General features: G+C 51.3%; 7 protein-coding genes across 7 annotated transcripts; 3 read left to right on the top strand and 4 right to left on the bottom strand.

The window, feature by feature from the left end:
• Positions 1–1848: 1848 nt before the first annotated feature.
• AUEXF2481DRAFT_47184 (uncharacterized protein) lies at positions 1849–3149 on the bottom strand (the record flags this gene model as incomplete). The annotated part of the gene is made up of 2 exons (XM_013487778.1): positions 1849–2910; positions 2964–3149. The coding sequence occupies 2 exons, from the start codon at positions 3147–3149 to the stop codon at positions 1849–1851; spliced, it is 1248 nt and encodes a 415-aa protein (XP_013343232.1).
• A 348-nt stretch (positions 3150–3497) lies between these two features.
• On the top strand, positions 3498–3837 carry AUEXF2481DRAFT_5543 (uncharacterized protein; the record flags this gene model as incomplete). The annotated part of the gene is made up of 3 exons (XM_013487618.1): positions 3498–3507; positions 3563–3639; positions 3694–3837. The coding sequence occupies 3 exons, from the start codon at positions 3498–3500 to the stop codon at positions 3835–3837; spliced, it is 231 nt and encodes a 76-aa protein (XP_013343072.1).
• Positions 3694–5948, bottom strand: AUEXF2481DRAFT_40585 (glycosyltransferase family 57 protein). Its single transcript, XM_013487731.1, has 3 exons — positions 5636–5948; positions 5415–5577; positions 3694–5365 (listed from the first exon to the last, which is right to left on the bottom strand). Exons 1-3 carry the CDS (start codon positions 5868–5870, stop codon positions 3994–3996), a joined length of 1770 nt encoding a protein of 589 aa, XP_013343185.1. The 5' UTR covers positions 5871–5948; the 3' UTR covers positions 3694–3993.
• A 1726-nt stretch (positions 5949–7674) lies between these two features.
• On the top strand, positions 7675–7917 carry AUEXF2481DRAFT_53836 (uncharacterized protein; the record flags this gene model as incomplete). Its single annotated transcript, XM_013487786.1, has 1 exon — positions 7675–7917. A coding segment is annotated over one exon (243 nt), but the record flags the coding sequence as incomplete, so codon positions are not given.
• Positions 7918–8679: 762 nt separating this feature from the next.
• Positions 8680–10619, top strand: AUEXF2481DRAFT_40583 (uncharacterized protein). The gene is made up of 2 exons (XM_013487730.1): positions 8680–9031; positions 9187–10619. The coding sequence occupies exons 1-2, from the start codon at positions 8959–8961 to the stop codon at positions 10350–10352; spliced, it is 1239 nt and encodes a 412-aa protein (XP_013343184.1). The 5' UTR covers positions 8680–8958; the 3' UTR covers positions 10353–10619.
• Positions 10620–10759: 140 nt separating this feature from the next.
• On the bottom strand, positions 10760–12204 carry AUEXF2481DRAFT_40582 (uncharacterized protein). Its single transcript, XM_013487729.1, has 4 exons — positions 11757–12204; positions 11625–11702; positions 11393–11568; positions 10760–11338 (listed from the first exon to the last, which is right to left on the bottom strand). Exons 1-4 carry the CDS (start codon positions 11937–11939, stop codon positions 10927–10929), a joined length of 849 nt encoding a protein of 282 aa, XP_013343183.1. The 5' UTR covers positions 11940–12204; the 3' UTR covers positions 10760–10926.
• Positions 12205–13251: 1047 nt separating this feature from the next.
• AUEXF2481DRAFT_30020 (uncharacterized protein) lies at positions 13252–13884 on the bottom strand (the record flags this gene model as incomplete). Its single annotated transcript, XM_013487678.1, has 1 exon — positions 13252–13884. The coding sequence occupies one exon, from the start codon at positions 13882–13884 to the stop codon at positions 13252–13254; it is 633 nt and encodes a 210-aa protein (XP_013343132.1).
• Between the last annotated feature and the right edge of the window lie 17 nt (positions 13885–13901).

The following is a 13901-nucleotide window of genomic DNA, read 5'->3' as shown; positions in this document are numbered from 1 at the left end:
AAACATTTCAATGACAAAGTGTATAATCTTCGTTCTCTCCGCGACTGTGAATATGGCTTTGCTCAGACGTTCCTGCCGAACTTTCAACCAACTTCCTGCTTCCATTCACACAGATCCGCCACTTAACTCTCTAGACGGACACTCCCTGGACATAAATCAAGAGTGGAAAGAGACTGTGCATTGCGGCAGTGTGTCGTTGCAAGAGACTTCTCTTGATTGAGAGCTCTATACCCTGCATCTACCCTATCTTTTATTGATAATCGCAGCTAGTGGAAGTCCCTTGGGTTGTGCTGAAACGCAAAGCTGGGCATATTGTCGCCATCTATCTGATAACGACTAGTTCACGCAGGATGCCCCCTTTACCACCAAGCAAATAAATGGTACGGCATTTGCACTACCGACGTCACCACCGGGAGATTTTTTTGTTCCCTCCGAGCATAGTCATTTGCTTCTACCAGCCTCGCAAACAAGTTTGATGTCGTCCAATACTTGCTACGTGCTAAAATTCGCTCAGTGTAGTCTTGAATCAAACTCTCCTAGCCTATGGTCAGAAGACTCGACTCCATGCGGAGGACCAGGATAGCCGCCATGAAAATTGGTCTCGATCTAATCTTGCAGTTGCCGAACGAAAGATGAAAACATCTCAAAGATGGGAAGGTAGCTGGGGCTTCCTCAATTTGCCCAATTGACAGACAGATACGCACATGTCCTCATGGGTGATTTGGTGTCACGTCGATACTTAACCCCAAAGCAGAAGTAAATGAGGCATCCAAAAGGTGTTGTTGATGATGAATCCAAGCATAACAGACAATGTTCCGGCAAGAAATCAGATCCCTCAGTGTTCGGGCCTCATTGCTCTTGCCTTGTGATCATCCTTCATATCGAAAGTGACCAAACTAGCTGAACCCAAGACAAAATCAACCACCACTCGAAACAAACAAGTAATCAGAAACACCTCTACTCCTCTAAATCGCCGTCCGCAATCCTCCTGTCAAGTCAATCCCTTCCAATGACCTCTCAATTCCCCACGCCCACCCATATAACAACAACCAAGACCCCCACTCCAAACCCCAAAGTCCCAGTCACAGCAACAGTATAAGCAGCCAACCAGAGCATAAAACACCATATAACATCAGTGGTCCGAATGCGAGTGTAGATATTAATGTAGGTTAAGAGAGTTGCTTGGGAATAGAGTCAGCTGTGTATTTAGGCGCATGGTTGAACAGAAAAGAGAAAGAGAAGGAGTTGATAGGATGGGTCAGAGGGGCTGGTTGGAGGTATGGACTGGATACACGGGTGGGAGGTATAGACCACAGTGTGGTGGTCTGGGCATGAGGTATGATCAGAGGTAATGGGTCAGAGAGACGAGCAATGAGCATGAGCAAAAGACAAGAAGGCGAACAAATGTGCTTGTTTGGATGGTATTTTGAACATGGTGTTAGATTGGTCTAGTGACGTGCTTGACATGTGAGAAGACGGACAACCAGAGGGAAGGTCGGGAGTCTGATGAAAGTGTTTACGTGGTCTTAGGTGGTGTCTTGGTCACGTCTTGCCATTCTCCAATTTCGGCATTCTCTTGCTTGAGCGTAAGGGAGGGGGGGAAGTTCATGTGTGTTTCATGTAAGGACAATGTTTGTAGTCTACATGGGGTGTCATGTCTGAGAATGAGTAACTTGATGTGTCAAAGAGCAATGGTTGGTGCTTTGCGTGTGGTATCGTGTATTTTAGTGATAGGACGAGGGAAGGATAATGGGGTACGAATGGTAAATCCAAAGCTGAAGTCAAAGATGAAGGGAAAGGAAATCGCTAATCCAGAAACCCAATGCATGTGTAGAGAAAATGAAAGCGTTACTTGAGCTGCGTCTTACCCATGAGGTCTGCGAGCTCATCGACGGAGCTGTTCTTCTCTTGGGCGACATTCTCCGATTCGGCTTGATCAGCGTCCTTGAGAATACTCTCTTCCTCGGCATCTTCATCATCGGCCAAGTCGTTGTCCTCATCGTCACTGTCCTCTTCCAAGTCGTCAAGCTCATCGATACCCCAGGTCTCGTCATCTTCGTCGGCATTGGGGGCATTCTCTTCTCTACGCTCATCGAGCAATGTCTTCAAAGCCTCCACGTTGGTGTCCTCCTCTAAGAATTTGTTACCATTCAGCTCGACGCGTTGCAAGACGGGCAGAGCATCGGTTTGGGCGACTTTGCACAGAGCTTCGACACCCTTGGCAGCAATCTCGTCGTATTGGAGACGAAGTGTCTGAAGAGTCTTGTTCTTGCCGGACTTGAGGGCTTCTGCGAGCATCAAAGCTCCACGGTTGCTGAGCAAGCAGTCGCCCACAGCGAGTTCCGTGATGGACGACCAGTTCGCAACAACGTCGGCGAGAGCACGGCCACCCATGGCAGTGAAGGTGTTGTCTTGCAGATCCAAAACTTGAAGGGCAGTACACTTGCCCAGGCCGTTCTGCAAGAGAGCGGAAATGCCCTCTGGACGAATGCCATTTTGTACCATGCGAACAGTCTTGACATTGTTGTTGATCGAATATGCTTTAGCCCAAGCATTCATGGAGCCGGTCTCCAGTCTGTTGCGACCGCAAATGACCGTCTCGAGGTGAGGGACGGTCTTGCCATCTTTACGAGCTTGTTCTTTCTTCCCGGCGAGAGTAGTGAGGGCATCTGCGACGATGACGCCGGCATCAGGACCGAGACCGTTGTTGTTCAAGATCAGGTGCTGCAGCGGCACGTGCTGCGAAAGGAAGGGTTGCAAGTGGTCGACGAGGTTGAAGCCAAAGGCATTGTCCGAGAGGTTGACGGTGTGGAGCTCGGGGAGGGTGAGCAGAGCGGCGAGCAAGTGATCGACTGCTTTTGGGATTTCCTCGAGGGTACGAGAGGTGAAGATGTCGGCAAAGTTTGCGACCTGCACAGCGTCAGATTTGACCGTTGCGATTGACGATAATCGAGTGGACCTACCTTGATCTTCTTCTTGTTCTCCAGCACCTTGGCCAGAGCTTCGCATGCTTCGATGCCCAGAGTGTTTCCCACAAAGATGACCTCCTCTACGTCGTTGTTGGACTTGAGCTCAGCAATGTGTTTGTCCATGTCGGCGGCCGAATCGAGTTTCAGGCCTCTGCCCTCGAGCGAAAAAGTCTTTGCCATGGCGGACGTGTGGAAAGATGGACAGAATACGTGCGAGGAGAGATGGTGGTATGCCAGTGGAGAGAGGGAGGCTTTGTGGTTTGCGACAAGAGGGAAATTGCTGTCTCAAGCAGGCACAGGCACAGGCACAGGCACAGGCGCATGAGTGTTTACGCTGTTCCTTCCAGAACTCGTGAGTGCCAAGCAATGACTCGCCTCGCCGCACTTGCCCTCGGAATGCACGGCGCATCATGCCCGTTGCCCGTCCGCTGCTGACATATTGCCCGATTGCCTCATATTCGACATTATCTCGAGACACTCTTGTCGCAAATTGATTCCTGCTCTACCATCCACTCAAATTTCCTCAACATGTCTCAGCGTGAGTCTTTCTATCTTATGCGATCCCGGTGGTCCAACCTCTAATCCAACCCCAGCTTCATCCACCGTCACAACTACCAACAACCTCGCCGCCGACCTCAAGCCTCAGGGCGAAGCCGCTGCAAAAGTAAAGGTATTTGCCTTTGCATAACACTTGATCAACATGCCGTCTGACTATTGGCCACAGCCATGCTGCGTCTGCAAGGATGAGAAAGCCGCTCGTGACGAATGCATGCTCTTCTCAAACGCCGCCGACCCCCAAGCCGACTGCCAAAACATGGTTCAAAAGTACAGAGCATGCATGCAAGGCTACGGCTTCAACCTCCCTTAAACGACCAACCGCTTCCCTCAAACCTCATTCCAACTTTCTACCATTATCTGCATTGCGACCGGCGTTATCAGGAACAGGTGGAGATCTCGAGACTTTTAGATCCATGTATAACTAGTGTACAATACCACCACTTCTCTCACTCTTCCATTTGACTCATTACAGTCTCTTCTGCTTGTCGTCTGCCTGCTTGCCGAGCTGCATCAATCCACTCTCAGCCACAAGATGGTACAAGCACCAGAGATAGCACAGGCCGAAACCTGATGCGCCGACACAGACATTTCCAACCACCCAGAGGTCGGGCATGTTGGAAGGCGCCTGCACAAATGCCTCTGCGACATGCCAGCCCATCATCGCCATGTAAAAGAGGATGTGCACTGCCTTCACAGGTAGCGACAACCAGACACCTTGCTCACCAAAGTAAGCTGAAAGTGATGTTGGTGGAAGGCCCATGAGGTATGCCCAGAGGAGAGTCAAGACAAAATATGGAATCCTGAGTTCGTCCCTCTTGAGCAAAGGGAACATGGTCCAGCAAGCCAGAATGTTGGCGAATCCAATCCATGCCCTCAGATCAGGTCTTAGTCCTCCATGTCCTGCCATGAGCATAGTCATTGGCAGTAAGGGTAACAGCACATTCTTTTCGTGTACTTGGTAGCTACAGAGGAAGAAGCCCCAAGCTGTGGTTGCCAATGCCCAAGGTACAAGTTCCTTCTTTGGCTTGAAGAAGATGACCATGCAAGGTGGAAGAATTGACAGACTGGTCAGTCCAAGTGCTGCCCGGGAAAGCAGACTCGAGTCATACTGATGAAGCTTATGTACGCCAGACGCATGGATAGCACACCAGACATTCGCCACCTTGTCCTCGAACAGGCCGCGTGAGAAAGGGAAGATGCGATGGATTGACTGTGCAAGTTGGAACACGAGCGGGTAGTACCAAGCCTTGGTCGAAATCTGGGCCGGGAATTTCTGGAGCAATGGAGGAGGTTTTGCGTCGAAGGGTAAGAACACCCCTTTCCAAGAATCGTAAGCCACACCCAAGATAAATGGCAAGAAAAGAGCTGCAAAAGAGGCAATGGTAACGAGGCCGATGCTCAATAGCCGTCCAATATTGATGCGAGGAAAGGAACAGATACCCAACAGGTAGGCGAAAACAGCTGGGGCATAGAAGAGCGCCATTTGTTTAAATCCAAGAGCAGCGACAAAGTACACACAGCTCCAAAGATGACGGCCTGCAAGCATACTTGACATAGACGCAAGCATCAATCCGAGCATGACTGTGTTGTACTGGAAGTGTCCATGATCAATGAGCATTGTTGCCGGCTGCATTAGTACCGCGGTCAGCGCAACCGAAGACTCCCATGTTGTGATTCCACAGAGCTTGCTCATGTGACGGATGAAGATGACTGCTGCTGGCACCAGGACAAGGTACTCTGAGACGATGACTGTAGCACGCATGAAGACCTTCAAGTCGGGATCATCGAGACCCCGAGAAGTCTTCAACTCGAACCATGATGAATTGACGAGGTTGCCCCTGACCAGATCAGCGCCTAAAAGATCAAATAGCCACACTAAACACTTACAATTTACCAAGCACCCAGCTGTGGTAGGCAGTCAATGGGGGGTAATCTAGGCCCCACCATTGTAGGTCATGAAGATACCAATGTGATACGGGCAGATTGGTGGTCAACTCCATCCAGTGACGCTGTGCCTCGAAGTCGCCGTGCATGGGAGGCTTCTCTAGACCTAGACATATATCATATCAGTGTGAGATTGATTTGCACAACGAACAGATAAGTCCTACCAGAATAACCCCAGAAGCCAGTAGCCCATCTGAAAAGTCCGACAGCCATAAGGATGAGCGGCATAACAGCCCATTGTGATACTGTTCCCTTAGCAGGCAGTAAGAAAGACACCAAGGGGAAAGCTGGCTTCTGCTGCTTTGTGTCTTGATCTGTGATTAATAAGACATTGCTTCGAGGGCCAGAGATTTGGTCGTCTCTTCTCCTCCTTCTAGGGCGATGTGTTGTGTGAGCCATGACTAGCTCCGGTGAACTCTCTCTCTCTCTCTCTCTCTCGATTGTCCACGTTGGCAATCCGAGACCAAGGGAGAGGACCCTGAGTCTAGGGCTAGAGCGGTGATCGGCCCGCGGTATCCGAGAGGCGTTCCGGAGTAAATCAGTTTTTTCGCATGGCAGAAACTGTTAGCGCGGCTGGAGATCAGAGTTGCGCAGCCAGAGGTATTTGAAGCCCATCGCCTGCTTCTTATTTTTTCTTTTGCATCCTTCATCACCAGAACTTTCCTCGTTACTCGTGGAATTTTCATCAATACTTCATATTCGACTTTTACATCAATCAAGTGGGTTCGTCGCTCCTCTCATAGTGGGTTCAAGTCATCTCTTCGCGTTGTTGGTTTTGCGTGAAGCAGACTGAGATATACCATCTCTTCGACGTGGGTAGTGGGCACATGCACAATCAGGACGGCTTTTCATCAGACCATCTTGCGCGCAGACTCATGGCTTCTTGTGGGAACACACAGCCTTGACATGCCGCGAGAATAGTGGGCTTGAGGGCTTGTTGGCTTCCATCACTTCCATGTGATCATGGGTTACTGAGGGCTCTGCTGCACATAGCGACCATCACTGGTCGCTCACACCATGCCTGTCGTATCCGCTGTCGCTGTCGCAATCCGCGACAGCTTGACCGGTACGACTATGCACGCCCACCGCTACCACCATCGCCACGACGCGAACCGCCTTACTATCATACTACCTCAACAAGGTCCCGAACCTTGCTAACCTCGCCCATCAGAATACCAACACGTCACAATGGCCAAGGACAAGAGCACCAAGAAGGCTGCCGCCCCCAAGGTCGAGGCCACCAAGGTCAAGTCTGGTCGCGTCGCTAAGGCCGAAGACCCCAAGGTCAAGAGCAAAGACGTCGCAAAGAAGGTCACCGAGGCCACCAAGAAGTCCAAGAAGAGCAAGAAGGAGCCCACTCCCGAGCCTTCCAGCTCTTCCGAGTCCGACTCTGACGAGGAGATGGACTCTGCCAGCTCTTCCGACTCCGAGTCCGAGGCTGAGGCTAAGCCTGTCGCTAAGAAGGCTGCCAAGAAGGAGGAGTCATCCGACTCTTCTGACAGCGAGAGCTCCGAGGACGAGAAGCCTGCCGCTAAGGCTGACTCATCTGACTCCGACTCTGACAGCTCCGACGATGAGGCTGAGGCCAAGCCCGCCGCTGCTAAGGCTGCCTCTTCCGACTCCGACAGCTCTGACTCCGAGTCTGAGGACGAGAAGCCTGCTGCCAAGGTACGTACTGCCCGTCCAACTTTGCTCGACCACCACCCTTACTAACATACCTTTCTCACAGGCCGACTCATCCGACTCCGACTCCGACTCATCCGACTCCGAGGAGAAGGTTGAGGAGCCCAGCAAGAAGCGCAAGGCTGAGGAGGCCCCTGCTACTTCCTCCAAGAAGGTCAAGGTTACCGCCCAGGGCCAGTTCGGTGAGCCCAGCAAGGTTCTCTTCGTTGGTGGTCTTTCATGGAACGTCGACGAGGACTGGCTCTCCAAGGAGTTCGAGGAGTTCTCTCCCGTCTCCGTCAGAGTCATCACCCACGCCGACTCCGGTCGCTCCAAGGGTTTCTCTTACGTCGAGTTCACCGACGTCGATGCCGCTACTGAGGCTCTGAACGCCAAGCATGGTACCGACCTTGACGGCAGAACTCTCAAGTGTGACTTCAGCACTCCCAGAGACAACAGTAACCGCAGCTACGACAAGAACCAGGTCGGTGCCCGCGCCAACACCTTCGGTGACAAGCAGCAGGGTGCTCCTTCCACTACCCTCTTCGTCGGTAACGTTTCATTCAACACCACCACCGACAGCCTTACCGGCTACTTCTCCGAGTTTGGAAGCATCAACAGCATCCGTCTTCCTACCGACCGCGAGACTGGTGCCCCCAAGGGCTTCGGTTACGTTGAATTCGGTTCCGTTGACGAGGCCAAGGCTGCCCTTGAGGGCTTGAACGGTGCTGACGTCGACGGTCGCAACATCCGTCTGGACTTCGCTGCTCCCCGTGACCCCAGCTCCGGTGGTGGCGGCTTCGGCGGCGGTCGTGGTGGTGGTGGCCGTGGCGGTGGCCGCGGTGGCTTTGGTGACCGTGGAGGCCGTGGTGGCGGTGGTCGTGGCCGTGGTGGCTTCGGTGACCGTGGCGGCAGAGGTGGTCGCGGCGGTGGCCGTGGCGGCTCTACCAACCGTGGTGGCTTCGGTGACTTCCAGGGTAACCGTATGTCATTCGACTAAGCGTTACGCTCAGCATCTTGTCATTATCGAAAAAAGTTTGGCGTTCACGGATCCCTGGGATAGCATGATCATTCGGTCTCATACAAAGGCAGCGAAGGACATCATAGCTGTAGGAATGGGTGGTCTCTGTACAATCGCGGCGCTCGAGTTGTAGCTCATTGATACCTTAGTAGTTTCATAGCATTTTATGATCAAAAAGATATACCCAACATTTGCAACGATCGTCTCGAGTCACATGTGCAATGTTTCAGGGAGCGACCAAGGGTCTCGCAAGTGACGTGGAGCACGCAAGTGGCTGGACAGTGGACAGCCTCATGGGAGATGACAAAGATACATAGCAATCCATGTATGCAGCCAAGAAGGCTAGACCAATCACGATGCTATTCACGTATTCCTTTATCGAGTAGCACACGTGGAGGAAGAGCAGATGTCTTGAATCAAAGGACAAAGAGGAGCGAAGCTTAAAGGGGTGGCCACTTGATCGGAGCGTTGCGTGACCAGCGAAACAGCGGAGGTGGGGTATCATTCACCGACTTCAGGTGCATCGCATCATCGACAACGATCAGGCTGTCTCCTGTCAACTTGCATCGCTTCCTGTCGCTCCTGTCTGCTTCGGCCTTGATAGACTGAAGCGTCTGCCGCATGATTCGTTGGTGCCTGTCTACTTAGGAAGATTAGGCTGCACTACCTTTCCTCTTCCACCACGCTCTCCTAGTCCAGCCACCCGCCCCTCTCCTCGTCCTACACATCGTCGTTTGGCCTCGCGAACCATTTAACTAGCTAGACTTCGGACTGAAGACCATCCCATACGCGCCACCCTCCATCATGTCCAAGCATCCGATTACTGGAAACACCCGTCATGGACTCTCGTTGGATGCAGGTCGGACTCGGTCAGAAGGTAAGAAGCGAGCCTGTGACTTGACTGTACTATGTACTTATCGCTCGTGTTTTCGTGCTTTCACTGCGCTCTTCTGTCTTGGAATGCTTCCTTCTGTTTGTTCATGGCTGGGACGGATCGAGACCATCAAGGCAGCGCTGACTCCAGTCATGTAGAATCCTGGATCGAGATATCCTCGCAGCCTTCATCATCGTCGCTCTCCTCGGCTGCCGACGAGATTGTGACAACCGGCCTCCGTGTTCACCAGACATCCGCCTCTTATCGCCGAAGACGTCAAAGACCTGGTCGACCCTCGCGACTCAACATCGCTAGTCGTGCTGGCAGTGTTGGAGCTGCCAGCAGCCAGGAAGAATATGAAGAGAGCGAGAGTGACGATGATCATATCATATCATCTTCTGCCGAGGGACTGACGCTTCCCGCCACGCACACCAGAGAGGCAATGCTCGAGTCTTCGGACGACGATGAGAACAGAACTGCCGTCAACTACCCTATCAACAGCGACAGTGCTTTTACACCCCAGCCGAATGCCTTCTCTCACCCCTCGGCCCATTCTGCCAGACGTACCAGTCAACCTGTTCCTGGCTCCTACTTTCCCGCCCAACCCGAACGCCGTTCCTCTGCAAGACACTCATACCCTTCTCGTGCAGACGCTCGAGTTCAACATTCGCCTTTCAACATGCTCTCGCCAAGTCATAATGCAGCTGCTGACCATGAAGCCGCTCTCCGCGCCAGTCTGTCCACTCTGCAATCTTTCGCTGCTGCTGCCCGTGGCCTACCCAAGTCAAACACTCGCCCGGCAGCTGTTGCTGCTCCTCCATCCTCAAACAGGATCCAGCCAAATACGCTGCGTATGGTACCTGCCTCTGCCTTGGAGAACAACTCACCTCCCCTGACTCAGAACGTCGAGCCGACCTTCAAGCCAACCATTCGCCGTGCGTCCACATCCACCTCTGCATCTGCCGACGTCCGTTCCACAAAGTCTGAAGCCAAGCGGAAAGGAGCCTCTGGTCGCGGCTCTTCAAAAGAACGTAGAGCTATCAAGAAACGTCGCAACTCTGGCGCTCTCTACGGTGTTGATGAAATGACTGTCAGCCCTACCCTCTTCACATGGGTCGTTAGTGTGGGCGTGGTAGTCGTTTTCAGTGCCATCAGCTTCTCAGCAGGCTACTCGATGGGCAAAGATGCTGGCAGGTTTGAATCCGGTATGGCTGGCACAGCGGACGGAGCTACAGCCTGCGCAAGAGAAGCAGGCAAGAGCGGGCTTGGGTTCAAAAAGTCCAGGTTGTTCAGCATCGCCTCTGGCGTTGGCGTTGGCGCTTGATTACAAGGTCACAGACCATAGATCGAGACGAGAAGAACAGTTAGGTACGAGGAGCAACTGCTGTTTACGTGAATATGGAAGAATGGGATGACTACGAACGCGCATGAAGGGATCTCGGACATTTGGGCGTTTATGGTACTTGACAGTAAAGGCGTTCTAATTTCAATTTCCTGGAAGGCATAATACCACTGTTTTTCTGATTATAGTAGGCTTGGGAGGGATATAAGCGATTGAGATGATCAATATGCAGATATGATGAAATTGAGAATAACGTCAAACCTGAATGCTTTGACTAGGTATGCCGTTCCTCTTTTCTCTATGTTCAGCCTGCTTCTTCGCAATGTAACATGTGATCATGTCCTGAAAGCAAGCGTAAGCATTGATGATCCCACGAGACAAGGATTGAGAGATTTGTGAACATATGTATTCGACTGTGTACTGTATACTATGTAGTTTGGTCTGACTGGTGCATGAAGAAGGAAAGCACAACAAAGCAGCATCCTGTATCTACTGCTCGTCCCCATCTCTAAAGGCTGGCTCACTTCCCCATTCATTCTTTTCATAATAAGCATCTTCACTCCCTCGAAAAACTGTAATTCGCCGTCGCAGGTGGGAAAACACCTACATATCTCGTCTCCGCCACTGTGGGACTCATGGCACTAGGTGTAAGATCCCTTTCATACGGTATCGTTTTCGTACTTGAGCAACTGATTTGACGACCTGGGTGGCGTCCTTCCATTGTATCCGATTCCACAAATGCAGCGGGCTCTTCGTGGTCGCTGTGTGTCCAGCCTTGATACGCATCCGGTGTGTAGGATTTTATGGGCAAGTCGTCGGTACTGAGGGACCATTCATCCTTGCCTTCTGGAGATGAGGCACGGGAGGGTGTCTGGCCGTAGATTTCTGGTTGTGTGTGGGAGATGCCTGAGACGTGGAAGTTGTAGGCATCGATGCTGGAGATTATTGATGCTGCTAGGAAGAGGATGCTTGTATTTCGTTAGTGAGAGTTCTTGTTAGCATGACTGGGCGATTTGACATACCAGACTGTGACGCCGAGGCCTGTGGTTGCTTTTGCGAGATTACAGGTTGTTGCTGAGCCGTAGTCGAATGTTGAGCAGGAGGCAGAGCTTGGGGACAATTTCTTGTCGGTCGCTCCTTTCTGCATGCCCTTTGCTGTCCAGGCACAGGAAGAGGCAAATGCTGAGATCCATAATATCTGTAATCATAGTCAGTCTTTTGTATACGGAGTCGGTTGTCCTCGAAGTAACTTACAGTAAACACCGAATCGATTGCAACGAAAACATAAGGATTAGCCAGTCGCCATAGCCTTGTCCAGCAAGGTACTATGCACTACAATCCAATATCAGCAAACATTTCTTGATCGTGATAGCAGCAAACACTAACCTGATACATCAAAGCAGGCATGGTAAGAAAACAAAGAGCAAAACACCATTGCACACGACTGTCATGATTGCCCTTTTCCGTCAGAATGGCAAGAGTCATACATCCTGTGACAAAGGTAAGGATAGCTTGAAGAAGATGTACAGCAATCTTCAGCTTGTGTAGAGGGTTCTGTGGAATCCACATGGCGGGATAAAGCGCCCCGAGTCACGGTATAGGACACTTCTCTGACAAAGCAAAGAAAGAACAAGGAAGACGTGAGTAAGTAGAAGTACTCAAGGGAGATGTATAACCGGGAAATCCAAGTTTTAGAGGTTCGGTTCATCGACAAAGCAGGGCTTGCAGATTCTCATAAAAAAATAAGAGAAGCTATGGTCTCATCACGCAAGTTACGTCTCACCTAATTATATTGAACACAGATCTGAGGCTCTTGAGTGGATAGGGAAGGCGCGCAAATCCAATGTTTACTAGAATGAGAGCCCAATGCTAGAAACTGATCTACAAAAAGCCCCCCCTGTTGGCTAGGGACTCTGCTCACTTTCGAGCGCCACAACCACGAGGATCCGGCTTGGCTGACCCAGCCATCTGCTTTTCTTTCGATTTGAGCTGCTGTCGTGCCGCTCGATGCAGACTTTTGATACAAATGGCAAGATTGAAAGGACTGGATACGACTGCGAGATTGCAGAATGAGGATTTATTCGATAGTGTCATAAACTTTCGTGTAATAGGAGCGGGCCGGGAGGTCGATCTACATGTTGATTATGTCTCGCATCAGCTATCTTGAAACGTGTTTCAAGTATCGTCTCGCGCGAGATGGTTGACTTTATGGATATCGGGTTTCAGCAGTACAAAGGCGGACGATGTTGCATCATGCAGTGGCTTGAAGTTTCTCATGTCGCATCTGCAAGGCGCATCTGCACATTCATTTACGGTCAATCGCTACGACAACCCCTCTAGCCCATGAGTCTCATATGAGTCGTGTGAGAGATGACGACTCTCCTGTTCTATGAGCACGATCCCGATTCGGTAATTATTGCGCTTGGTTCTCCTCCAGAGCCGGCATGACACTGTCCTGGAATAGACCGAGTGCTCGATGTTGCTACCTATATTATTGACTTGTCTCGGCCAGAGATGATCAAAGAGCGTTCTTGGCGTCAGAGATCGAGGATCTCCATTGGTACATCTCATTTGTCTATAGACACTGCGTGAGACATCGTTATGCTCGGTGAACAGAGCTGTGTGCAAACATGAAGAATATGGGTTAAACTTGGTCGTCCTACAAAGGACCGGACGAGCTGGCATATGCGCATTGCAGTGCCTGTGCCCAGATCAGAGTCAGAGATGTCGTTGTAGTGCTATTCTTACTGGTTTCCACCTCTTGGTATCTTTCAACGCCTCAAAATGCAAAGGCTTCCTTCTAACCTCTATGCGCCCCAACGCCATGCATATCCAACAAGCAATCTTCAGTATCGGTAGTCTTGGTTCGAGATTGGGTATCTCAAGCAAGTGCCTTCTTCTCTGCAGCATCCTCAATCTCCTTCATGAGCTTGACGAGCGTTTCCACTCCTTCTTTATCTGGTCCAGCAGATTCAAAGTCCACAGCCTCTTTGACGACATCTAGAGCCTCATCCAGTCGTCCCTGTTCCTTGAGCGCAACGGTACGTCTGTACCATCCCTTGATGTTGGCGACCTTCTTGAGTTCGGTGCTGCAAAAGGCGTCGAGGGCAGCATCGGGCCACATTTGCTGGGCCATGTATGCTTGAGCACGGTTGTTATACAGTTGACTCAGTTCCTCGCGCACGAGACCAGCGGGTTCCCAGACAGGTCGCTTTGTAGCCATGTCAATGGCAAGTCCGTACATGCGAACAGCGTCGGCGAAAGCTTTCTTGCCAAATGATGCGTTGCCGGTCTCCTTGAGCTTTGTGATTTGTGCAGACCTCTTTGGGTTGACGGGAACTGGTGGTGGCGGGATGCCCAGGGGTCCTTCTAGGTCGACGATGAACGAACGGTGGAGAGAATTGAGGGCGGCCAATTCAGCTTCGAGTGCGCCGGATGATGAGTTTGACGAGATGGCCTTGGTGTTGGGGTCAATGTTCAGCGGCAGCTGTACGAATGTGTCTGGTCCCTCCATGTTGATTTAGTGCTGTG

The sequence above is a fragment of the Aureobasidium subglaciale genome (assembly GCF_000721755.1).
Source record: "Aureobasidium subglaciale EXF-2481 unplaced genomic scaffold scaffold_12, whole genome shotgun sequence".
NCBI lineage: Eukaryota > Fungi > Ascomycota > Dothideomycetes > Dothideales > Saccotheciaceae > Aureobasidium > Aureobasidium subglaciale.
The sequence above is the reverse complement of the archived record's forward strand: the minus strand, read 5'-3'. Positions and strand labels throughout refer to the sequence as shown.

Coding starts and splice junctions, on each gene's coding strand:
- AUEXF2481DRAFT_40585 (XM_013487731.1), bottom strand. CDS start 5,870: ATGGCTCACACAACACATCGCCCTAGAAGGAGGAGAAGAGACGACCAA. Junction 5,578..5,635: donor TGGCTTCTGGGGTTATTCTG/GTAGGACTTATC, acceptor ATATATGTCTAG/GTCTAGAGAAGCCTCCCATG. Junction 5,366..5,414: donor AGCTGGGTGCTTGGTAAATT/GTAAGTGTTTAG, acceptor TGATCTGGTCAG/GGGCAACCTCGTCAATTCAT.
- AUEXF2481DRAFT_40583 (XM_013487730.1), top strand. CDS start 8,959: ATGTCCAAGCATCCGATTACTGGAAACACCCGTCATGGACTCTCGTTG. Junction 9,032..9,186: donor AGGTCGGACTCGGTCAGAAG/GTAAGAAGCGAG, acceptor CCAGTCATGTAG/AATCCTGGATCGAGATATCC.
- AUEXF2481DRAFT_40582 (XM_013487729.1), bottom strand. CDS start 11,939: ATGTGGATTCCACAGAACCCTCTACACAAGCTGAAGATTGCTGTACAT. Junction 11,703..11,756: donor TGCCTGCTTTGATGTATCAG/GTTAGTGTTTGC, acceptor ATTGGATTGTAG/TGCATAGTACCTTGCTGGAC. Junction 11,339..11,392: donor GGCCTCGGCGTCACAGTCTG/GTATGTCAAATC, acceptor ACGAAATACAAG/CATCCTCTTCCTAGCAGCAT.